Source organism: Nelumbo nucifera, chromosome 1 (assembly GCF_055504915.1).
Source record: "Nelumbo nucifera cultivar China Antique chromosome 1, China Antique-T2T, whole genome shotgun sequence".
Taxonomy (NCBI): Eukaryota; Viridiplantae; Streptophyta; class Magnoliopsida; order Proteales; family Nelumbonaceae; genus Nelumbo; species Nelumbo nucifera.
The window spans coordinates 169,412,045-169,437,696 of record NC_142649.1 but is presented as its reverse complement, the minus strand read 5'-3'; the positions used below and the strand labels follow the sequence as shown (position 1 = coordinate 169,437,696).

The 25,652-nt window shown below is 38.5% G+C and overlaps 1 protein-coding gene across 6 annotated transcripts in view; it reads left to right on the top strand.

The window, feature by feature from the left end:
- The window catches only part of LOC104596541 (ARM repeat superfamily protein), a 128,971-nt gene that overhangs the window by 71,401 nt on the left and 31,918 nt on the right, over nt 1–25,652 (top strand). For all 6 annotated transcript variants that reach the window (XM_010257745.3, XM_088895180.1, XM_088895181.1 and 3 more), the window contains exons 14-18: nt 8,801–8,864; nt 18,547–18,695; nt 18,808–18,935; nt 19,034–19,091; nt 19,182–19,279. In XM_010257745.3, the coding sequence (XP_010256047.1) occupies nt 8,801–8,864; nt 18,547–18,695; nt 18,808–18,935; nt 19,034–19,091; nt 19,182–19,279 (497 nt within the window). The remainder of the gene's footprint in view (nt 1–8,800; nt 8,865–18,546; nt 18,696–18,807; nt 18,936–19,033; nt 19,092–19,181; nt 19,280–25,652) is intronic.

Here is a 25,652-nt window from a genome sequence, read left to right as displayed (position 1 = left end):
ATCTGTCATGTTTGGCACTTCCAATCTTTGGTTCCTTCACTTTACCATTAATATACTATATTTTCCCCCTAGCAGTAATGTAGAGTTTAATTCCCTTAGACCAACCAAGGTAATTTAGTTCGTGAAAGGGAATTACAGCCATGGGGAAACTCATATTCAGCCCCCCACTCATTCCGTTTTGACCTCCAGAAACTCCAGAAGTTGTAGAATTCTCAGAGGACATGGTTCAATTCACTATTCAGAGATGCACACTCCAGTCTGGACACAGTCTGAACACAGACCAGCTCCAAGTCCCTTAAATTTTTTTTAGGTTGATTTCAGTGCTGTACAGGTTTTACAGTCACAGTCCACCACTCTTCCAGATCAACCAAACACACCAGCTATTAGGAGAGATCATACAACAGTGTCATTGCACCAAAAAGGGTAAAATCAGGTTATATGATACCTGCAGGTGTTTCATTCTCAGGTACAGGATCACACGATCCACAGAAAAGAGGTTTGAACCTCAGAACCACTCTGGCAGCATTCAACAGTCTTGATTCATATGATTTTTTCTTGGTACACGACCAAGAGAAGGAAGAAGGAAGAAAAAAAATTGTATCAGTCGTAGGTTATCTTTTTCTGACCTCAGTCTGGAAAAACAGCAAGATGAAGAACAAAAAACACTTGTTCGATCTGCTCTTAAACCCGGTAACACCGCTCTGATACCATATTAGCAGAAAAATACAAAAGAAATAAGGAAGAAGAGAGGAAAGAGAGAAGAGAGAAGGGAGAAGAGAAAGTGTTTGGGAGTCAAATCTGTTCTGGCGGCACTGGAATATATTATATTATATAAGGCGACACTTAAAAGATGGGGAAAAGACTCTTATGCCCCTGTGGCACTTACAGTACATAAACAGAATAAAGAACTAAGTTATTCTAAACAGAACCTGAGAAAAATAAACTGAACAAAATAACCATAAATTAAGATATTTCAACAATTTGAGAGGAAAAAGAGATTGTTGGAGTATTTCACATTTCCGTGGGGAAAAGGAGAGACTTCACCAAATCTTGTCAATATTGTGAACCATGTTCGAGGGTGAGTGGGTGACCTTTTGTGGGAGAATTCAGATATGGTTTGGTATAAAAGGATGTGTCCTTTAGAAATGTTGTATAAACTTCTTTGATGAAAATATCTGCTTGACAGAATTAAAGATGAGGTTGAGATAGAAAAGAGAGAAAAGACCTGGAGTCACTCACCATAAGCATAATATGCATAAACAAAGAAAACTCAAAATTATGGTTCTGCTACTCGTATTCCAGACAGAAAAAGCCAAGAAACTTCTACACTACTGGACTAATGACACTGATATTTTTTGAACACAACTAAGCTACAACTAAGTAATTAAACTCTAAGACTGTCTAGCCTTCTAGCTTATTACATGTCTTTACTTCTAATTCCCTCTGAGGTGGGAAGGAAAATAGAAAAAAAGAACAAGAATGAGGGTGATAGGTCAGCCTGCAAACCTAGGGAGTTAAGGCCCATCTCAACAACCTTTCAAGTGTGATATTCCCACCATCAAACAAGCGTAAAGGAGAAGGTCACATCATCAAGCTGTTAAGAGTCCTCTCTCTCTCTTGGTGGGAACAAGTAAATCTGTTGTAAACTGATTTGAATTTGAAATGTTTCCCTCGAAGCAAACCCTGTGATAGGCAGTAACCTATTATCTGGTATCAGAACACTAGAATAGAGATCTAATGGAAATGATGACTATTCGTTGAACACTGGAATAGGCAGTAACCTGTGATAGGTAGTAAACTGATTTGAATTTGAAATGTTTCCCTTGAAGTAAACATTGTGATAGGCAGTAACCTATCATCTGGTGTCAACACTGGAATAGAGATCTAAAGGAAATGATGACTACTTGTTCAACACCAGTGGAGTCTCACGTGGATTAGATGGAAATTGAGCTTCATAAGGTGTCCAGTGATATCAAAGAGATTAAAGAAGCTTTGTTCTCCATAGTCACATGCTTTGACCAGATCTTGCATGGCAGTGATCGAGAGCAGTGCTTTAAAAGGCATGCTAGAGGCGTATGCCTCGTGCACATATGATATAAAAAGACAGAAAAAAAAAAAAGAAAAAAAAGGAAAGGAAAGGAAAGGAAAAGAAAGGGAAGGGAAAGAAGAAGAAAGAGAAGAAAAAAGAGAAAAGGAAAGAAAAGGAAAGGGAAGAAAAAAAAAGAGATCCCCCCTTCCTCTTCATCCTCCTCCTAACCTCCCTCCTCTTAAGGAGGCTTACGCCTCCTTGTGTTCGGGAGGCTTACACCTCTTGCATTTTGAACTATGCCTCATGCCTCTAGGTAGTGGAACGCCTCGCGTCACACCTCCACGTTTTAAAACATTGATTGAGAGGTGGATCAGAAAGGATCTATCCACAACAGCACATGGAAAAGTATGCCTTGGGCAAGTAAGGATTTGTGATTGGAATTTCCTACTTTTTTTTTCTGGAGATGATTCAATTCCTTGGATCTACCGGGCCAAAAGCTACTTTGAATTCAATGAAAAACCAAGACAAGATCCAATTGCCGGTGTTGCTATTCATCTGGAGGGGGAGGCAATTTTATTGTACCAATGGTACTGCCAATCCCATCCTCGGATGACTTGGTGGTATGGGAGTCTCTCCAAGCTCCTACAGCATGGAATGGTAAGGGAATACCTGTTAATTTTGAATGCCTTGCTACTTTAGTACAAGGATGGTCTAAAAATGCCTTAGTTGGTTGCTTTGTTGGTGATTGAAGGAGGAAATCAAGTTAGAAGTCAAGGTCATGCAACCAATTAAATCCTTACTGCAACTGGTCTAGCTCGACTTCAAGAGGATAAGTTGAACCTGGTTAGGTGGATGACTTGATCAGATGGACTTGTGTCTCGGCCAACACTTCCTATCAAGTCAGATCAGCTTTTGGGTCAGCCCACTAACTCCCTACACGCTACAGTAATTCCACTCAAGCGACTTATTTGGGTTGAAATGCGGGCCTGTCATGAAAAGGGTCTTTGTTACAACTGTGAAGAGAAGTTTGAGCTTGGTCATCGTTGTAAAACCTAACAAATCTTTGTTCTCCAGACCAACGTTTTCGAACTGCTGCTGACCCGGAAGGTCGGACCGTTTGGCTTGTGAACCGTTCAGGCAACTGGTTCGTTTTACCCCAAACCCTATCCTTGGTCGAAAACCATTGACCCGAGCTGTCAAACTGTTGACCCGTTCGACTTGTTCAACGGTTTTGGCCGTTTTTTTTTAAATATTTTTTTAATTTTTTTGTTAGAATGGGCTGTCCATTCGGATCAGACGATCGAACCGTTGACCCGGAAACCGGTGGCCAGAACGGTTCCAATTCTGGGTCGTTTTTTAAAACATTGCTCTAGATTGATGAGGCTAAATTGGAAGATGTTTTTGAGGTTGATGCCTAAGCTACCACAAACTTAGATTGGGCCCAAGAGACAAAGACCCATGAGGTTTCTCTCCAGGTACTAACGGGTCTATCTTCTCCTCAAACCATGAGGGTTGATGGGTATCTAGGTGGTCACCGCATGTCTATCCTCATTGACAGTGGCAACACCATGGATTTTTTCACATGCATTCTTGTTAAACAGCTAGGGCTCTTGGTGCAGCCTACATGAATATTCAAGGTGCATTCTGCCAATAGGGGTGAACTTCCATGTGATGGGATTTGCAGTGGATTAATACTCAAGGTACAAGTGCACCGATTTATAGTAGATCTTTATCCTCTTGATTTTAAAGGTGTGGATATCGCATTGGGGATACAGTGGCTGAGGTAGTTGGGGCATGTGTTTTGTGATTGGGCCACCTTACTATGGACTTTGAGTACAAGGGAAAAGCAGTCTATTTACAGGGGCATACACCAAGTCTTCTAGATCAAGAGCCTGTCAAAATTTGCTAAAGATGTTGGAGGTTCAGCAGCCCCATCTCATGCATCTGGGGGTTAGCAGCCCAAGACCAACTTTGTCCAAGGAACATTGAAGTGAGTAGCCTATGATTATCAGTTGCAGCTCCAAAATCTCCTGAGACAGTTTGTTAAGGTCTTCCTGGAGCCCGTGAGCCTGCCACCAGCTCATGATCATGATCATAGAATCCCACTGATTCTCAGTGTCACTCTAATCAATGTAAGGCCATACCATTACTCGAATTTTCAAAAGCAAAAATTGAAAAAGTAGTACAAGAACTGTTGGATAAGAGTTTCATTTAGCCCATCCACAGTCCATTCTCTTCTCCAATATTGTTGGTGAGGAAAAAGGATTGCATGTGGAATTTTTTTGTGGATTACCGGGCCTTGAACCAAATTAGAGTCAAGGATTGCTTTCCGATCCCAGTCATTCATGAGCTCTTGGATGATCTCAAAGAAGCCAAAGTATTTTCTACATTGGACTTACAGGCTGGTTATCACCAAATCAGAGTCCTCAAAGATGATGTGCACAAAACTGCCTTTTGGACACATGATTGACACTTTGAGTTTTTGGTAATGCCCTTTGGGTTAACTAATGCCCCTTCATCATTTCAGGTCTCTTATGAATTATACTTTTAAACCCTATCTACACAAGTTTATTTTGGTATTCTTTGATGATTTATTGGTATACAGATTTTCTTGGAAGCAACACCTTATGCACTTACAAGTTTGGGATTTCTCTTGTAAAACTGGCTATTTTGGTCAAGCCCATGTTCACTATCTTGGACATATTATGGAAAATTGAACAATGTCAGCTGACCTGGACAAAATTGCTTGCATGGTGAATTGGCCAAGTCCCACAATGGTGAAAGAACTCAAAGGGTTTCTGGGCCATACAGGTTACTATAGGAGATTTATATGCCATTATGGACTAATAGCTGCCCCTCTTACAGACCTTATTAAGAAGGATTCATTCTCATGGACCCCCAAAGCCCAACAAGCCTTTGAGAGGTTCAAGCAAACGGTTTCCTCCCCACCTGCTCTAGCCTTACCTAATTTCAGTAAGGTCTTCGTGGTTGTGTGATGCCTCCAACTTAGGCATCAATGCAGTTCTTATGTAAGAAGGCCAGCCTCTTGCTTATTTCAGTAAAGCACTGACCACATGGGCTTCTTCAAAATCAATGTATGAGGAAGAACTTATGGCTGTTCTTGTGTTGTAAAATGGAGGTCATACCTCCTGGGCTGAAGATTCATATTCAGAAGTGATCACAAAAGCTTGAAGTTTTTGCTACAGCAGACTATACTCTCGCCTGAACAGCAGTATTGAGTATCTAGACTACTTGGATACTATTATCAAATAGAGTATCAAGCGGGCCCAGGGAACAAAGCAGCAGCACCTTATCCAGACAAAATGAGGTCCAGCCCATGTTCTCATTATTGGAAGAACTCAAAGAGGAAGTCTAGAAGAGCCCAACACTTAAGGTGATTCATGACTGGTGTCTAAAAGAGCCCAGCGCTGTTCTAGGTTATCATATGGTTGGAGATGTTTTATTTTTCAAAGGCAGGATGGTTGTACTTGAAGATTCAATCCACAGTCCTAATCTCTTAGACCTATTTCATGCATCTCCTATAGGTGGGCATTCAGGTGTACTCCATACCTATCAGTGCCTAGCCTCTCAGTTCCATTGGAAGGGGATGAGAGCTCAGATCCAGCAGTTTGTAGCTTCGTGCCCTGCCTGTCAACAGCAGCACTGAAGTACAAGACTTGCTTGCCGGCCGGACTGTTGCAGTCCTTACCAATACCTACTCAGGTGTGGGAAGACATTTGCATGGACTTTGTGTCCCGTTTTCCAACTTCAAGTGGAAATTCAATTATTTTTGTGATTGTTGACCGTTTCACCAAAGTATGGACATTTCATTAGGTTTCCTCACCAATACTCAGTAGCATTGGTGGTAGATATTTGCTTCAAGGAAGTAATGAGACTGCATGGGATTCCAAGGTCCATAATTTCTGATCAAGGCCCATTGCTCCTAAGCAAATTTTGGGCTGAACTCTTCAGGCTACTAGGCACTAATCTGAAGCACTCACTAGTTATCACCCACAAACAGATGGGCAGGCAGAAGTGGTTTAATGTTGTGTGGAAACTCATCCATGTTGTTTTATTGGGGGCAGGCCACGTCAATGGGTGAAGTGGCTGCCTTGGGTGGAGTGGTGGTATAATACCACATATCTGGCTGCAGTGGGAATGACACCCTTTGAAGCTTTATATTGTCGTGAGCCTCCTTTAGTGCTTCCATATGAGAAGGGGTCTACATCTATGGCTACTCTAGAGGAACAAATACTGCAGCGGGATACTGTTCTTCAGGAGATCAAGTTCATTCTCCAGCAGGCTCAACAGATAATGAAGAAACACTATGATAACCATCACCATTCAGTAGAGTACCAGGTTGGTGACATGGCTTTTCTCGATTCAGCCTTACAAGCAGACTATGGTAGCTAGAAGGGCCTGGAATAAGCTAGCCCCGTGCTATTTTGGCCCATTCAAGGTTCTGGAATGAGTTGGTTCAGCGGCTTATAAGTTGGAGCTCCCTAACATTTCGAAGCTACATCTTATATTTCATGTTCCCCTCCTCAAAAATGTCTCAAGGAGGAAGCCATTAGCAGCCAAACCTTGCCACAGTTACTAAAGATGGTGCCTTGGTAACAAAAACATTACAAATTATTGACTTCCGTTGGACTAGGAAAATACCAGAGGATCTAGTGTTATGGTTTAATCTTCCAGTTGAGCATGCTGCCCGGGAGTCTTATCTTCAGCTCCAACATGATTTACCTCACATTGACCTTGAGGGCAAGGTTGTTCTTAAGGGGGCAGGACCTGATAGGTCTGCCTGCAAGCCCAAGGATTTAAGGTCCAGTTCAAGCAAGGGTCCTCAGTAACCCTTCAAGTGTGATATTCCCACCATCAAGCAGCAAAGCAGGTATACAGGGGAAGGCCACATCATCAGGTATCTCTTGGTGGGAACTAGTAAATCTGTTGTAACAAATTCATTTGAATCTGAAATGTATACCTATATAAGGCTGGAACTACTTGAACGAATCAAGGAGAATTAAGCTCCCTCAATTCCCTTTCTCTTCTCTCTGTTTTTTTTTTTTTTCTCTCATTTCCTTTCTGGAGGAGGTTTCCCTCGAAGCAAACCCTGTGATAGTCTGTAACCTATAAGAGGGACTTCTTGTGGCTAGATTGGAATGATTCCTCAAAATTCCATCTTGTAAATCGGGATGAGGTAGGAGGGTTGGAAGGTGGTTTTCTTCAGAATCAAATTGAGTTTTGGAGTAAAATGATTGCAGAAAAAGATGGTTTTTGTGCCTTTGGTTGGGATGCTGCTGATTCCCATCTTTCATATGGCTTTGATATGTTTGGACAGGTATTTACAAAGCTTATCCCCATTTCACCAAATGAACAAAATATAAGGTTGGCAGTGGAAGCAGGTTGTGGTTTTGGATGGATCCATGGTGTGGTGACATTACCCTAAAAGAGAGTTTCACATCCCTGTTCAATGTTATCAACAAACAGGCTTTGGTTGCTGATTACTATGAGGTGAAAGTGGTAGAATTACATGCCCCCTGTTTGCATGAGAAACTTTAATGACTGATAGTTGGAGCAGGTGACACAACTCCTCACTATAATTCAGAAACAACACTTATATTTGTAATCCGAGGACTCAAGAAGCTGGAGATGGACACAAGCAGGCAAGTTTTCAGTCAAGACTTTTACAAAGACCTTCTTGATGAACCTTGGCAACAATCTCCTTGTGAGGCCATATGTGAAGTTGCTGTTCCCCTGAAGGTAAAATTTTTCTCTTGGCTGGTGGCTAAGGAGAAATATCTTACAAAAGATGCTTCTAAGGAAGGGGTTTACCACACCAGGTCTGTTGTTGTCCCCTTTGTAGTTTGGAAATTGATATCTCCAATCATCTACCTATTCACTGCATATTCTCTGCAAAGGTTTGGCATCATTTCCTTGAGTTGGTTCAACTTAATTGATGCTTTCTCGAGTCTACTACAGCTCTGTTTCAAGGATGGAAGGTCCCGTGCATGACCAAAAAAGGAAGAGTCTTATGGTTTTCCATTTCAAATGCAGTTCTGTGGGCCATTTGGGTTCAGAGAAATAAAAGAGTTTTCGAGCAGAAAGAAAAGTCTGAGGCAGGGGCTGGATGTCTATATCTGATGATGATGTTTTTTCTGCAACTGAGTATCCTTGAACAACATCTCATTGTACAGGGCCATTCATACTTTTGATATTAATACAATATAATTTACCTTCTTCTTCAAATAAATAAATAAATAAAGACAGGGTCTCACAGGTAAAACAAAAATTACCTAAATATCCCTTTTTTGTCTAAACATACATAAGAATTCAAAAGGTTCCATATCTGACCACTAGGCTTCTGCATTAGTTGTACTGACTACTGAGGTGCTTCTTTGGTACATGTTTTGCCAGCTTCCTTTCTGCCTATCTAGCATCTTATATACTTGATAGTGAAGTTAAACAAAAAGATTGCCAAAATTCATCTCTCAAATAGACCTTTTGGTTGGAGGAGTCTATGATAATGACAACCAGATGAAGGCTTGGCAGCCTCTCTGTTGTTGAGTTGTATGGGTTTTCCTTTTCTTTCCTTTATCAGTTTTTGGGTGATGATGAGCAGAAAAGTCTTGTATTTCATTTCAGAAATAATGTACATGACTATTAGTTTGAATTAGACGTCTTATCCTGGATGAGTGCTATATATAATTGCAGTATGATTTAAGTATATTAAGACTTTTGCATTTCTGTGACAAAGCTCAGTTCATTTTCTAGGTTCCAGACACAAGTGAAGAAAGCCTTGCAGCCGTTGCAGGAATGTTTAGCAGTAAAGCTAAAGGTATTCAATTTCTTAACTAACAGTTCAAGATTTTATATTGAGATTGCAATGTTCACTTAATTTTTTTTTTTTAGGTTGCAGTAAGATACAATATTGGTAGGGAACGTCTCACCATTACTTCTAAAACGTTGAAATAAAGAAATTAAGGAGTTTTAAATTTTAATATTTATATTTTTACTTTTCCTTAAGAAGTGTCTGTTCTAGTCAGTGGTGTGGTATTGGTGCATGGCACATGTCTTTTTGAAGATGATGGAGACAAATAAAGCATTCATCCTTTGAAGAGAAGAGGGTTTTTTTTTATAGGTAGCAGTAAAAGCATTAATTCATTAAGGATTAAAATGTGCAAAGTAACTACAAGATTTAGGCTAGCCACAACTACCTTACACAAAATATACACAAAAAAAATTGTTATGAAATTACTCACCAATACAAATCATCCCTATTGACTCCTTTCTTTGCAAGTTAGTCAGCTACAATTTTTGTTGATCTATAATCAGCTGCCCAGAACACCTCTAAAAAGCTCATCACCCTACTCAAAACTCTTTGGAGCCCCTTGTGAAAATTATGGTATCATCTGCATATAAGCAATGTGTAATCAAGGGGCACCCTCTGTGAGTGATATAGTTACCTTCACGAAAGTCCATCCCCAGCCGTTTCCGACCTCTAGTAGACTTTAATTAACCTCTAGTAAACTGTGAGTGATATAGTTGCCTTCAGGTATGGTGATAAGGGGTCTCCTTGCCTGAGACCCCTAGTAGACTTGAAATAACCTGTTACTACTCCATTCTAGAGTAATGAAAACCAGCAATTGTTTAGAGTTTTGTTCCCCAAACTAACCAAAGTATTACTGAAACCAAATTTAAGCAGGACCTTTTCCAAAAAAATTCCAGCTAAGCCTATCATAGACTTTAGCCATGTCCAATTTCCGAATTACGTTCCAACCATTTACCCATTTATCTATATCTTGCGCTAGCTCTTGAACCAAAGCTACATGGTTTTACTATATTCCTTCCTTTAACAAAATCCCCTTGCTCCTCCAAGATCAACTTTGGAAGGATAATACTAAACCTATTAGTGATAACTTTTGCAATTACTCATAGCAAAATTTAGTTTTTTGGGAGTTAAAAACATGTTTTTTTTTATTGAAAAAGAATGGGGTCCTAAAACACCTGGAAACAGGCGTATTGGTTGAAGAAGAACAGAAAGAGGAGAAGGGTTCGGCCAGAAGAGAAAAAGTCACTCTACCCAGCTGACCCACTTGGTATTTATAATGAATAAGTTGAATTACAAAAGACAGTATTGTCCCTTACAAGAGATAGGACACATAACTTAAACTTGAATAAAACAGACCATTCACTTCTAATTAGATAGACAAAAGACCAAAATACCCCTGTATTTGTCGACTCTAACACTCCCCCTTAAGTTGGAGAGTATATGTCATATAGTCCTAGCTTGTCACATATGTAATCTACTCTGCCCCGAGACAACCCCTTTGTAAAAAGATTTGTCCACTGGTTTCCTAAGCTCACATGAGATGTAGTTATCACTCCACTAATCACTTTTTCTCTTACAAAGTGGCAATCGACTTCAATATGCTTTGTTCTTTCATGGAAGACTGGATTAGAAGAGATGTGTACAACAACTTGATTATCATAGTATAACCTCATGGGTCTATCAATTGAGAACCCCATCTCTTATAATAAATTCTTCAACCAAACTAGTTCACATGTAGTATGAGCCATAGCCCTGTACTCAACTTCTGCACTGCTCCTTGCCACCACTGTTTGTTTCTTTCTCTTCCTAGTTACTAGAGCCAGCCCAATCAGCATTTGTATACCCTTCTATCTCAAGAGTCGTCCACTTTTGTATAGCAGACCATGACCTAGAGCACCATTCAAATACCTAACTATTCTTAGAACTGCTTCCCAATGAGGAATCCGAGGATGTTGCATAAACTGACTTACCATACTTACAACAAATGATATATCTGGCGGTGTGATAGTCAGATAGTTCAATTTTACCACCAACCTCTTGTACCTTCCAGGATCATCAAACTCTTCACCTGCATCAATACTCAACTTAGCATTTGGTTCCATTAGGTGTCTCGGTTGGTTCATGGTTTCAAATGTCGCGACATTTCGCTAATGTTGCCTGGCATATGTTGATGTCGAGGCTCACCGACATGAAAATGGATGGTAATATAAAAATTACATTATTTCGGTTGACATTTCCTATATTTCGGAAATGTCGACCAAATCGGTCCAAATAACCAAAAAAAAAGACAGTTTTTCCTATTATGCCGACAGGATGTCGTCTAATGTACATTAATAATATAATATATTAGTATATTATATTAATATAAATTATTCCATTAATAATTTCTATTTAATATTTCAAATAAAATATTTATAAAAAAGAATTAACAAAAAATAAAAACAAAAGAATAAATTAATTACTTTATAATATAAAACATAAAATATTTTTCAAGTAATAAAATATAACTAGTTAGTATTTTTAAAATATTTATTAAAATCAGAAAATGTTTATTAAATTTTATAATAAATCATATTCTACATTTAATATAAAAATTCAGAATAAATTTATTAAATTTTATACTAATTCATAGTTTATTATAAATTTAGTATTAAAAATCATAATAAATTCATCAAGTTTTATAAGAAATCATAATTTATCATAATCTTAATACTACAAAAAGGAGAATCAGTTTATTAATTTTATAATGAAACATAATGTATTATAACTTTAATATTTAAAAAATCAGAATAAATGTATTTCTATTTACTAGTGTGAAATGAATATATTAGAATTTATAATAAATCAGAATTAAAAATAAGAAAAGAAAATATCGGATAACCTTGTAAAAACATCAAAATGCATAATAAATCAAAAAATCGTCATTTACTAATTTGTTATTGATCTTAGTTTCTTAGCTTTATATAATGGTTGGGAATAAGATAATAGTCTAGAAATATGTATTAATGCTTCTTTTATCATTTTACAAAATATCATTGCATATTTCCACATATTTCATAATATTTCCACAATGTCTAATGTTTATAATATTTCCCCTCAACATTTTTGACATTTCCGACATATGTCTTATATTTTAGTAAGCGACATTTCCATCGACATCGACATTTTAAACCTTGGGCTGGTTTGGCACCTAACAGCCCTGTTTCTTCAAGCAGGTCAAGGACATATTTCCTTTGACATAAGTTAATTCCATGCCTTCACCTTGCAACTTCTATTCCCAGGAAGTACTTCAGCTTACCCAGATCTTTCGTGTTGAAGTGATCCTATAGGAAGTTCTTCAATCTATCAATTCCATTGTTGTCACTCCCAGTTATGACAATATTGTCCACATACACCACTAGCAAGATTTTCCCATCTTTTGAGTGATGGTTGAACACGGAATGATCTACCTGACACTACTTCATCCCAAAGTTTTTCACTACTTCACTGAATCTACCAAAGCACGCACATGGAGATTGTTTCAGCCCATAAATTGCCTTTTTAAGTCTACAAACTTTACCATCCTCCCCCTGAGCAACAAACCCTGGTGGTTGCTCCATATATACCTCCTCAATTAGATCACCGTTCAGGAAGGCATTCTTGATGTCAAGTTGCAAGAGAGGCCAGCCATACATTGCTGCTAATGAAATCAATACCCGAACTGATTCAATTTTAGCTACAGCAGAAAATGTCTCCATATAGTCCACACCATATAACTGAGAATAGCCCTTGGCCACTAACCTGGCCTTTAATCGTTCTACACTGCCACCTGGAAGATACTTCACTGTGTAGACCCACTTACACCCAACAACATGCTTACCAGGAGAGAGAGTAGTAAGTTCCCATGTGTGATTGTGTTGTAAAGCAGACAATTCCTGGACACTTTTGGGAGTGGAAGCAGAGGATAGCAAGGATATAAAATGGCGACGGGAAGCAGAAAGATGAGCAACTAAAACATAATGAGAAATAGGATGAGATCTTGAAGGTTATAGAACAATTAAGTGACTTGATTAATACAATCCACCTGTCTCATGCCCTCCACTAATCTTCATCCCTGTCTTGAGATCTTGAAACACACAAGAAGAGGGACAAAAGGTTATAGAACAATTAAGTGACTTGACTAATCTACTAATAGACACAAGGTTAAAAGGGAACTTGGGAACATATAAAACAAAGGATAAAGATAAGGAGGTAAGATCAACAGTACCAACACCACAAATGGGAGAGGTAGAACCATTAGCAAGGGTAACTGTTTGGGATGTAGAAGACTAAGAAGTTGAAGAAAACACATTTGGAGTCCCAAACTTATGATCTGAGGCTCCAAAGTCAATGATGCAGTGTGAAGGTTTGGAAGCCAAGCAAACCATACTTGAGTGGGCAAGAGTAGTTGTGTTCTGTTGAGAGGATGTCTGAAGGAACTTCTCATATACCTCATGTGGTACATTCACCACCTCCTTCCTGGAAGCACCAGTAGATGTGGAGGGAGTCTGATCAGTTTGCTGATTTTCATTAATTGTACCATTGCCACTAGTCACAGCATAGTTAGCCCACGTATTGGGTGGACCATGTAAATCATAGCAGAAATTAACAATGTGTCCCTCTAATCCACAATATGTGCATTTTCTAGTTGCATTACTTCTTCCTCTACCACAACCCCCCGACTCTCGACCTACACTGCGGCCACTAGAACGATTAGACGTAGGACCACCTTAGTTCCCTGGAAACCCATGGCCACCACCTCCACCACCTCTATTTCCATGACCTCCCCCTCTAGTCACCACAAAACCAGATCTGTCCAAGAGAGAAGAAAACTTTGTAGAATCAATAGATATCCTCCGAAGACAGGCAAACACTTCTTCAAGCGAGGGGAGAGCAGACCCCCCTAGTATTTGTGCTTGAATAGGTTCATATTTCAGCCTTTTGACCCACTAGAAACCTTGTCACATCAAGTTGCTCTCATTGTTGTTGCTGAACCTGAACATCCGGAGTCAGAAGATGATATACATTAAGCTCATTACGAATATTTCTCATGCTTGCATGGTATTCCTCCAAGCTTTGGTTACCTTGCTTTAGATTAAAGTATTCTTGGTAAAGCTGATATACCCTAGTGGTATTATCTTGGCTGGAATAAAGTTTCTTAGCATGGTCCTAGATTTCTTTAGTTGTATCTAGAAACATAAAATTCACACTGATTTTAGGTTCCATGCTATTCCACAACTAGGTCATAATTTGTGCATCCTCCTGTTCCCAATCACTAAACCCTAGAGAATCGGAGGGGGTTTCTCCTCTCTCACTTGTTTTACCTTTTTCTTGGCTTTTAAAAACACTTCCACAGATTTGGCCCATGGCACATAGTTCTTACCATTCAACTTAATAGATGTCATTTGAACATTTAAGTAATCTGGAGAAATCATAACACCTGTTTTATTGTTACTCCCATCTCCAGTTGATGCCATCTTGACTGGTTCACCTCACTTCACAAAGGAATCACTATTATAAACAAAGTAGTTACCTTCTACTATTCAGCACCACACCACACACTACTCAACAGACTATAATTATGACCACACTACTGCTGTCATGAATTCAGCATTCGTAAACCCTACTTTCAACTCACATATCCAGGTATAGTCAGGAGTAGAGGCTTATATCCATATCTATCACTTCACACTGCCACATTAATAAAATCCAGACCAAAAGAAAGCAGCCGCAGTCCACTACTAGTCGAATAAATATTTCTGTTCACACCTGTCCACAACCAGCCCTTTTCATACCATCGAATAGAGGGTATCTAGTACACCACCACAACGATCACCACCACAGCAACCGGAGGCATATTTACCTCCAAGAACAAAAAACGACCACTCCTTTTTTGGCCCTTTATTGAACTTCCAATCTGTCTAGGAAATATTAAAAAAAACTGATATGGCTGGTGGCGATCCCAGGAAGACGAAGGGCGATGAGAAAAAAAAAGAACTGGTTTCTTATTGCTCTGATACCATGTAAATAGGTAGATTAATCCTATTCAGTTATAGATTCGAAGTATGAATTATAAAAGACAGTATTATCCCTTACAAGAGAAAAAGTCACTCTACCCAGCCGACCCACTTGGTATTTATAATGAATAAGTTGAATTACAAAAGACAGTATTATCCCTTACAAGAGATAGGACACATAACTTAAACTTGAATAAAACAGACCATTCACTTCTAATTAGATAGACAAAAGACCAAAATACCCCTGTACTGTCGACTCTAACAGGACTCAAAAGATACGATACGATACACCCTAGGCGTATCGTATCGAAATTTTGAACCTTGGTTGAGAAAAGTTCTTTGGAGTTTAACACTTAAGAATTAAAATAATAAAGGAGGAAGCGCAACTCACCGGAAAGTCTCCACCTTCAAAAAAGAACTAGGTGGTCTTTATGACAACATCACTTACTATTAGGATTGTAAACGGATTAAATTCGAATTTGATTAAATATTTGAATATTTGATTTGAATTCGACCAATTAATTATTTTAGGTAATTAATAAATATATAAAATAAATATTTTATTTATAAAAAGTATATAAATACTAAGTTAATTATTATATATAAATTATATAAAATATTTAAATATTTATATATTATATATAAGAATTAAATAATCGGTTGAATTCAGATATTTATCAAATTGAATCAGTTCATATCTGAATTAGATCGATTATGATATTCGAATTATCCAAATTCGATATTGATGTTAAATCTTGAATTCAAAATTGGATTTTCAAATACCGTTGACACCCCTACTCACTATATCCCAACAACCTACAAAGAAATGCCCTGTGAAACCATCTGAACCCAGGGCACTATCCTCATCCATGGACCAAGCCACATTCTTCACTTCTTCACAACTTGGTATTGCCTCTAGAAGTGCACTATCTTCATCATTCACCAAGGTGGGATTCATCTGCAAGAGCTCGTCATGTTGTGTCATTGTCTCTGCAGTCAGGACCTGTTCAAAATACAAAACTGCTTGTTGCTTTATCACTGCTGTCTTCTCATTAATCATCATTTTGTAACTTAATAAGTGAAAGAAAGTTTCTCCATTTTACACATAACACACCAGTGAGGGGATAACCACCAATTAATTCTTTTCCTTTGGAGTAAATCGTAAGTATTAATTCTTTCCAGGAAGACTTACCAACAAAAGCCGCCAACTCTTGGAGGGATAGAATTGCCCCAAACCTCCTTCACCGAAAAGGGTAGCTCCATTGTATCAAAAGGTTGAACAAGAACCTTGAACAAAGAAGCACATGAATAGGCACCAAAGGAGGAAAGGGTCCAAATCATGGTTCAAAGTATCAATACACCTCTGTGTCTCGGTAGATTCTGTACTTTAACCGATATGTGTTCTATTTTTTAGTTTTTTCTTTTTGAAATTTTAGTTTCAAATATAATTATATATTCTTTAATATAAAAGGATTTTGTAAAACACCTGTAAACAGGTGTATCGGGGCTCATAGATACGATAGGATTTGTCCTGTGTCAGGTGTATCGTGTTGAACTGTTGATACTTTGAACCTTGCTTACACCCGTTCTCAATCCTAAATCCCAGTTAAAGCCATTTCTTGAACTTGGAGCCACCTGAACTCTATGTACTGCCTCTCTTACCCTTTGATGGATATTTTCAAAATATTCCACATTCCATGCCTTCAAACCATTCCTCAATCTGTGCAACTTCAGAAAGAGAACCATTAAAGGATTGATAGCCACTGGAGTCCTTCAATTATTAGCAACAAAATCGAGAAACTGCAGATGATGCAACCACATCTGTTGGAACTTGAAAGGTTGTGGTCCTGTCATCACATTTTCTTCTTACAAACAACAAAGGGCTGTGGTCTGAGTATAACATATTTAGATGAGCAGCAAGCTTCAGAGGAAGATTACTAGCCCAAACACCATTCACTGCATTAAAATCATTTACCAACATCCAATGCTCAATGGCTCATTTATAACATTAAAATCATCCCCCATCCTTCCTTGGCTGAGCTTCTTGCCGTGCTTAAAACCATCACTTAAACCTCCAAGCTGATGATTCTAGATACCAGAAGTGGACACACTCGAGAGTTCTCAGTGATATCTTTCTACAAAGGTATTATTGGGGAGGCAGGTGGAGTTTTCCCAAGCAAGGCCATTTGGGGTGCTGCTGCTCCATCAAAAGTAAATATGTGGGTGGCAACATGGGAGGTGTGATAGAAAATATATGCTGCTGAAGGATAGCTTCATCACTCTAGACCTGCTTTGTGTGCTATGTATAAGAGAGGAAGAAACATCAAATCACTTGTTTTTGCATTGTTGTTTTAGTGCCTTAGTTTGGCACCACTTTATCAGGGCTTTAAACTTGCAGTGGTGCTTCCATAGTTCAGTGAATCAGCTTTTTTAGAAGAATGGAAAGTTGCAGGTATGACCTGGAAAGGGAATGTCTGCAAGTCGGCTGTTCCAGCAGCAGTTATATGGGCTATCTGGTATGAAAGGAATAACAGAGTTTTTGAGCAGAAATAAAGTACAGAATCAGGGATGATCAATTTGGCAGTTGAACTCTTAAATTTTTGGGGGTGAACTTTTTGGGAGTCCTTACTTGGATATACTTGTACAGCATCTCATTGTACAGACATTTGATATTAATACATTATACTTTACCTTAAAAAAAACGAAAAACAAAAAACAAAATCCATTCATAACAAATCTGCTTAGGCATCAGAGAACACAACATAGTGCAAGCTGGAATAGCTGCCACTACTGACTCCAGAAGAATTTCTTTACCTGCTTGATTGAGGAAAATATCATTCCAAGAATTAGTTTTGCTTGAACTTCTATCAATGAAGTGGCTAAATGGGTCTTTCTTTGATCTCCCAAATCAGTGTGAAGGTCCAAATAAATCGATGGGTGGTCCACTCTTTTCACATGCAAAGACTTGGCAAGTAAACTTTTAAATTTTTTGTGGAGATTATAGCTAAAGAAAACTTCAGTTTTGGGTTAGTTTTATAGTCCAAAAAGGAATCTGTAAAGGAACATCAATTTCATGACTTGAATCTATAAATAGTTAGTGAAAATTACATTTAAAGAAGATTTGAAGAAATAAAGTTTGATTTAGTGAATTCTGGTTGTCGCCAGGAAATTTTCTCTTTTTTCTCTCCCTACCCCATTTTCTTTGTTCTAAGTGATCTATCTCTTTTCTGTTTATCCCAACAGCAAGAGTTCTTCTCTCACTTCTGATTTCTTGCTCATTCTTTGGCAGACAGAAAGCTATCTATTTTCTTTTCTTCCCTTATTCTTTATTTCTAATCACCCAAAGCCCCTTCTTCACCCCAAAATCCCACTATGAAATATTAAATTAGTAGGACCCCTATCCCTACTACATCAATTGGCCGTGCTTTCACTTGGTCTATGTTAGCCATGTACCTACCCTTTTGCACATTGGCTTTGTCATATTATTTTTTTGTTCAATTAAAATTCACCAGTTGTATTGGAGAAAGTGGTGATATCTTCTTGAACAACTGAAATATCTGAGAATCTTTTTCTTTTCCTTTTTAGTCTTATATTGTTGATTTTCAGTTGTCTAGCAAAGTTTTAAGACTAACATGGTTCATGAGTACCTGCAGGAATTGAGTGGAGTCTGGACAATGATGCATCTAATGCTGCTGTTGTCGTTGCCAGTGAAGCTCATGCAATAACATTGGCAGTTGAAGGCCTATTGGGTGTTGTTTTTACAGTGGCTACTTTGACAGATGAAGCTGTAGATGTTGGGGAGGTAAGATTATTAAACATGGTCATCATCTATATTAAGTTCAGTTTATCATCTGATTATTTTGGTTCATTCTTTTCAATATATTTTATTTTATTTATTATTTGTGTGTTTACAGCTTGAATCTCCTAGATGTGTTAGTGATCCACCGGGAAAATATACTGGGCAAACTGCAATTCTCTGCATATCAATGGTTGATTCTATGTGGTTAACCATCCTGGATGCTCTATCCCTGATTTTGACCAGGTATAGTGACAGAATCAGCTGAGAGATCAGATATGGATTAAACTATTATATATACTATTCTCATGGTCCCCATTTTTGACATATAATTAAAATGAAAGGTCACAAGGAGAAGCTATCATATTAGAAATATTGAAAGGATATCAGGCATTTACTCAGGTATCCTTCTGAAAGTCTATCTCTATCATTTCTTGTTATTAAGTCCAGTACAGGGTCTATAAATCAACATATCCATATTGTGTCTTACAGGCTTGCGGGGTTCTACGTGCTGTTGAACCATTAAACTCTTTTCTGGCATCCCTATGCAAATTTACTATCAATATTCCAACTGAAGTTGAAAAAAGGAGGTAGTTGATCAAAACTTTTATTTTTCTTCATGAGATATATATTGTCTGCAAAAGAATTTCACCTTGCAATGTCTGCCTTCTGTATCTGTGATTAAATCACTAGATTGTAGGGTGTATTGGGGCCATGGAATGGGATCAAACAATTAGAATACCAAAACCGAACTCCAAAGCTTTGTAATGTGACTGGAGCAAATATATACATTTAGATATGTGTGTGGCATTTGAAGGGAAATCATGTCTTAGGTTTTGGTTAATTTTAAAGTCCATTTTATTAATTAGTTAAATAAGCTATAGACTAATTAATTAGTTGTAATATCTTAGGTTGTGGGCACTCAGGAAATGACATCAAAAAGTTGAGTGTGGCAGAAATACAAATGTTGAGATGGATGAGTGGGAAAACTAGAAAGGATAGGATCAGAAATGAATATTCAGAACCTTGGAATACCTCCAATAGGAAATACTAAATTGAGATGAAATTATTACCCCAAAATAATATTGATTCTGTTTTTAATAAAAAGTAGCTACCGCCTGGTTTGTGCTGCTTTTCTATTAAAAAGGTGGCAGAGCATCTCTTCTCCCGAAGTTACAGGGTCGTTTTGCTGAGCCCCTTCAAGCATGGTTCTTTCAAGTGCCCTAGTATAGTATTTTGTTCTCTCTTACAATATATAATTGGACCTACCATTAGTACAAAGTACAAACACAATATTTTATTACCAACCAAAGAAAGGAAAAAAGGAAAGGAGGTAACTGACATCCTTTATTATTGAAGTAAATTTGTATTGAACATCTCTAAAGAGAAGTAAGAGCATAGTGGTGCATGTTTGGATAGATAACCAGGAATGCACTGTGATCACTGCTTTTCTAAGCAGCCTCCTCTCTAGCCGATTCTCTTCTCAACAAGATGTGTTTCTTTCGCCTGAAATTATCAATATAATTGCAAGTGGAAGGACATTTCATGCCACCTTGCCTACGTAACACTTTTCTTTACCATTCCAATAGTGTATATCTATGTAAGAGATTTCATTGAGAGAAAGATGGTAAAAATGACTAGAAAGAAACATGTGTTCTTCGATTGCCAAGCATCATCCACTTAAAAGGCAAAATAATTTGAAACTATAACAAAATGTAAATGGAATTCAGAAAACCTTGATGCAATAATGGACAAAGAAGGGATCCATAAAAAAAAAAAAGAAAATAATAATAATAATAAAGACAAAGGGTGTTGGGGCATAATGCTGAAAACTACCATGGGATACTTTGAAGTTGAAGATTGAAGATAGACAAAGGTTAAAATCAGGGATGGAATTTGGAAGTCCCAAGTCCCAACTAAGATGAGATATAGTGAGGAAGGTGCCCAAATGTTAGAGATCAATATGGAATGCAAAAATCATACAGCCTCCAGACCATGGTGACAAGGTGCCCTTGGAGGCTCACCTTGCCCAGTCGTCAAGCAGTTTTGTATACTGTGTAAAAAAATCCTTTTATATTGTTATTTTTTGAGATTACAATTATAAAATAGACATTATTAACCAAAAATATTCATTTTTTGTTTTTATAAACTAATTTCTTTTTCTTATTTTCTTATTTGTTAGGGTTTAATCAACACAAACATTGCTAACTGCTGTATTGAACCCTCAAAGAGTTCAAAATCTGAACCAATAAGTAAGGGAAGAACTTTAAATTTTGTCTAATCAACACATTTCCTACAACAAAAATAGGGGTTCAGCCGATATATTTTTTGAATTTTCTTTTCTTTCTTCCTTTTCTTCTCATAAATATGTTGATTTTCTAGACTTAAACATGAAGTTTATAATTTTCTTATGACAATTATGAATAGTTAGTAAAGAAAGATGGTTATGGAACCTAGGGAACTACCCTAGGATATGTGGTTTTTACTTAAAAAAATCCACCTCCTATGCGATAAGGCACGGCCCCTATCACCTAGCCTCGCCTTGGTGCCTTGAAAACTGTTATGTAGGAGAGAAGAATGGAAGAAGAGAGAAGATTGAGAGAGAACTGAGAGCCAAAAGTGCTACTGGCGGCGCCAGCTTTTGATATATATACTAGGGCGACAGAACATAAAAAATAAAAGGAGGAAATTACAAGAGTACCCCTACGGTACTATACTTAGATAAATAACAGTCTTTTAACACTCCCCCTCAAGTTGGGACATAGATGTCAATCATGCCCAACTTGTCACAAATCATGATGCCGTGAGTGGTGTAACCCTTTTGTAAAGATGTCTGCAAGTTGATCTTTAGAGCTAACATAAGGAGTACACACTTCCCCTGTGATGACCTTTTCTCTGATAAAGTGTTTGTCGACTTCGATGTGTTTAGTTCTATCATGCAACACTGGATTAGCAGCAATGTTTATGGTTGCTTTGTTATCACATAATAGTGTCATAGGTCTGTCACCTGGAAAACCCAACTCACTCAACAAATTTTTCAGCCACTCCATGAGACATTGCCCAGTATTCAGCTTCAGCACTAGATTTAGCTACCACATTCTGCTTTTTGCTTTTCTAGGTAACTAAATTACCTCCTATGACGGTACAGTAGCCACTAGTTGACTTTCTGTCATTCAGGGATCCTGCCCAATCTGCATAAGTATACACTTCAACTTTCAAATGTCCATGCTTTTGGAATAACAAGCATGCACCTAGGAACTTCTTAAGATATCTAAGAACTCTTTCTGCTGCTTCAAGATGGGTAGTCTTAGGGGCATGCATGAACTGGCTAAGAACACCCACTGCATAAGCTATGTCTGGTCGAGTCATAGAAAGATATAAACAGTATTCCTACAAGTCTTTGGAACAGTTTAACATCCTTGATGGGTTCACCCTGACAGTCACCTAGTTTGTGGTTAGGATCAATGGGGGAATCAACTGGCTTCACTCCTAGTTTTCTTGTATCCTGGAGTAGATCCAGGACATACTTTCTTTGGGAAATGAAGATACTCCTTTGTGAGCGGGCCACTTCAATCCCAAGGAATTACCTTAGAGGACCTAGATCTTTCACTTCAAACTGGGTAGTAAGAAAATTCTTCAACTTCTGAATTTCATCCTTCCAATTACCAATGATAACTATATCATCAACATATACTATCTGTGTCGCAATCTTCCCTTCCCCTCTCTTCACAAACAATGTGTGATCAGACTGACACTACTTGTATCCTCTTTACTGTACTGCTTCATGGAACTTGCTGAACCAGGCTCTTGGTGATTGCTTCAGCCCATATAATGATTTCTTTAGCCTGCACACTTTCTGTTCATTACCTTGAGCCTGAAAACTAGGGGGTTGTACCATGTATACTTCCTCTTCAAGGCCACCATTCAGGAAGGCATTCTTGATGTCAAGCTGATGTAGATCCCAGTCAAGATTAGCAGCTAGGGAGAAAAGGAGTCTAATGGAGTTCATCTTAGCAACAGGTGCAAAAGTTTCTACATAATTTACTCCATACACTTGTGTAAACCCCTTTGCCACTAAACAAGCTTTATACCGTTCCACGATGCCATCAGCCCTGTGTTTAACCGTGAAAACCCATTTACAATCCAATTGGATCTTTCCCCTCAAGAAGATCTACAAGTTCCCATGTGCCATTTTTATGTAACGCATTAATTTCTTCCTTCATAGCATTTGTCCATTCAGGTACCGAGAGAGCTTCTGCCACATTCTTAGGGATAGGGACACTATCAATGGAAGAGAGAAAGGCTCGAAAGGAGGGTGAAATGTTTTCATAGGAAACAAAGTGGGAAATTGGGTGTTTAGTGGTGCAAGATCCAACACCTTTCCGGTGAGTAATAGGAAGGTCAAGGTCATTAGCAACAGAAGTGTCAATGGCAATAGGGTCAGGAACATCAACAGGAACCAATGTACTTGAATGGGTATGATCCACTTCTGGAGAGTCTGATAGCATTGGTGGTACAGCTTCTAGATGCCCCACAGCTCTTGAAGACATTTGGCCTTTGTGACGACGAAAGAAGATACGAAAGGGAGAAGGATCAAGAAGAGGAGGGAGCTGAACTAGTTTCTCCTCATTCCTACACTCCCCCTGAGGAGAAACAGGGAAGAAAGGCTCGCTCTCAAAGAAAGAGACATCCATAGAGACAAAAATTTCCGAGAAACAGGATCAAAGCACCGGTATCCCTTCTGAGTGAAGGAGTATCCCAAGAAAATGCAAGGAATGGCATGGGGATCTAATTTGCCACGAGTGGGTGACAGATTTTGAACAAAACAACGACACCCAAACACATGAGGAGGAATAGGAAGAAGGGGAGCCTTAGGGAAAAGAAGCTGATGTGGGGCTTTGCACTCTAACCAACGAGAGGGCATGCGGTTGATGAGATAGGTAGCACAAAGGACAGCCTCAAGCCAAAAACGTTTCGGAACATTCATATGGGATAGTAACCCTTGGCCCACTTCAAGGAGGTGTTGGTTCTTTCTTTCACCAACACAATTTTGTTGTAGTGTTCGGGAACAAGAGCTACGGTGAAGTGAGATACACGAAGCAAAAAATTCCATAAGATCACTATGAAAATATTCTTTGGCATTGTTCGATTGAAAATTTTGGATTTCAGTTTGAAATTGGGTGAAGATCATCCGTTGGAAATCTTGGATAATTTTAGGTACTTCATCCCTGGTTCGCATGGGATATACGATATACCCATGTATATCTAGAGTAATCATCAATAAGGGTAAGAAAATACTTGTAGCCACTCTTAGATGATAAAATAATAGGGCCCCAAACATCATAATGAATAATGTGGAAAAGAAATTCAAATTTATTATTCTTTGAAGAGAAATGAGTTCTACATTGCTTACTCAATTGACAAGTTTGACAAGTAAATTTTGGCACTAAGACTGACTTAAACAATTCTGGAAACACAATTTTTAAAGACTCTAAAGATAAATGACCAAGACGACTGTGCCATAAATAGACCTGACTCTTACAAGACTGACTCTTAGACTCTGTGACTTGAAGACCAGCCTTATTCTCCAGCATGTAAAGCCCATCCACCATACATCCTCTACCAATCATCTTCCCCGAGGCCAGATCCTGGATCACACAGTGAGAAGGGAAAAAGGTCACTGAGTAATTTAAGGAATTAGTAGTACTATTAACAGAGAACAAATTAATGGGAAATTTTGGGACATGTAAAACATTAGACAGGGTAAGGCCAAAAGGAAGAGAAATGGTTCCTTGACCAACTATGGTAGAGTATGGTGCATTGGCTAGTCTCACCTTGTCTCTTCCAGAAAGGAGGTGACAGGTTTGAAATTTAGAGGACTTACTAGTCATGTGTTTAGACGCTCCAGAATCAATGATCCAAGGAGTCTCCTGATGTAGACGCAAATGAAGTTGAGGAAGGAGCATCCATCTGACGAACTACTCTACTATAAAGCTCTAAATGGTTCCGAAAGGAATTTATAATATCCTCTCTTGGGTCAGATCCAAAGGCATTTGTCCGAGTCACAGTAGTGATGGGGGGCTGATTCTCCTGAGTAGCCATATTTGCCATAGTGTGTTTTCTTGTACCTTGCTGTCCTGACTTTTTATTCATATCTGAACCTTTCTTCTTATTCGGATCTTGAGCCCATTTCGGCTTCCCATGAAGATCCCAGCATGTGTCTCGGGGTTTCTGGCAATGAGTACACCACAATTTGTTCTTGTCATCCACCTTTTTCTGAAAATCCCCCTTCTCGAAGGTATTTCCCCCACCGGTAGTAACACTCCCTTTCGCTACCAACACATCTACATCCCCTCCAGAATTGTTCATCAAATTTCTTCTGCTTTCTTCTGATTGTACAAGAGCATAACTTCCTGGTCTGATGGAAGATCTTTGCTACCTAGGATTTGGACTCTGATAGATTCATATGTAGGGTTCAAACCATGTAGGAAAGCAAACACTCTCTGTTGGGAAACAAGTTTTTTGTACAATTTTGCATCTTCATCACACTTCCAGTCCACACTCTGATAATGGTCTAACTCCTTCCAGACAAAAGTCAAGTCTGAGTAGTACACAGATAGACACCTCTCCCCCTGTTTACAAGTGGACGATTCTGCCTGTAACTGGTAGATTTTTGCATAGTGACGCAGTCCAGAATAGGTTGATTTTGCTTGTTCCCAGATCTCATTTGCCATTTCAGCCCACATAAAATTCCTTCTTATTTGAGGTTGCATAGACACTAAAAGTCAGGACATGACCATGCTGTTTTCCTGGTTCTATCTGTCGTATTCAACACTCCCAGAATTGGGTTCTTTGATTCTCCCATTTATATAACCTATCTTTCCCCTTGTAGTGATGTACAGCTTGATCCCTCTTGACCACTCTAAATAATTTAATCCATCGAGAGGAATAACAGCCATGGGA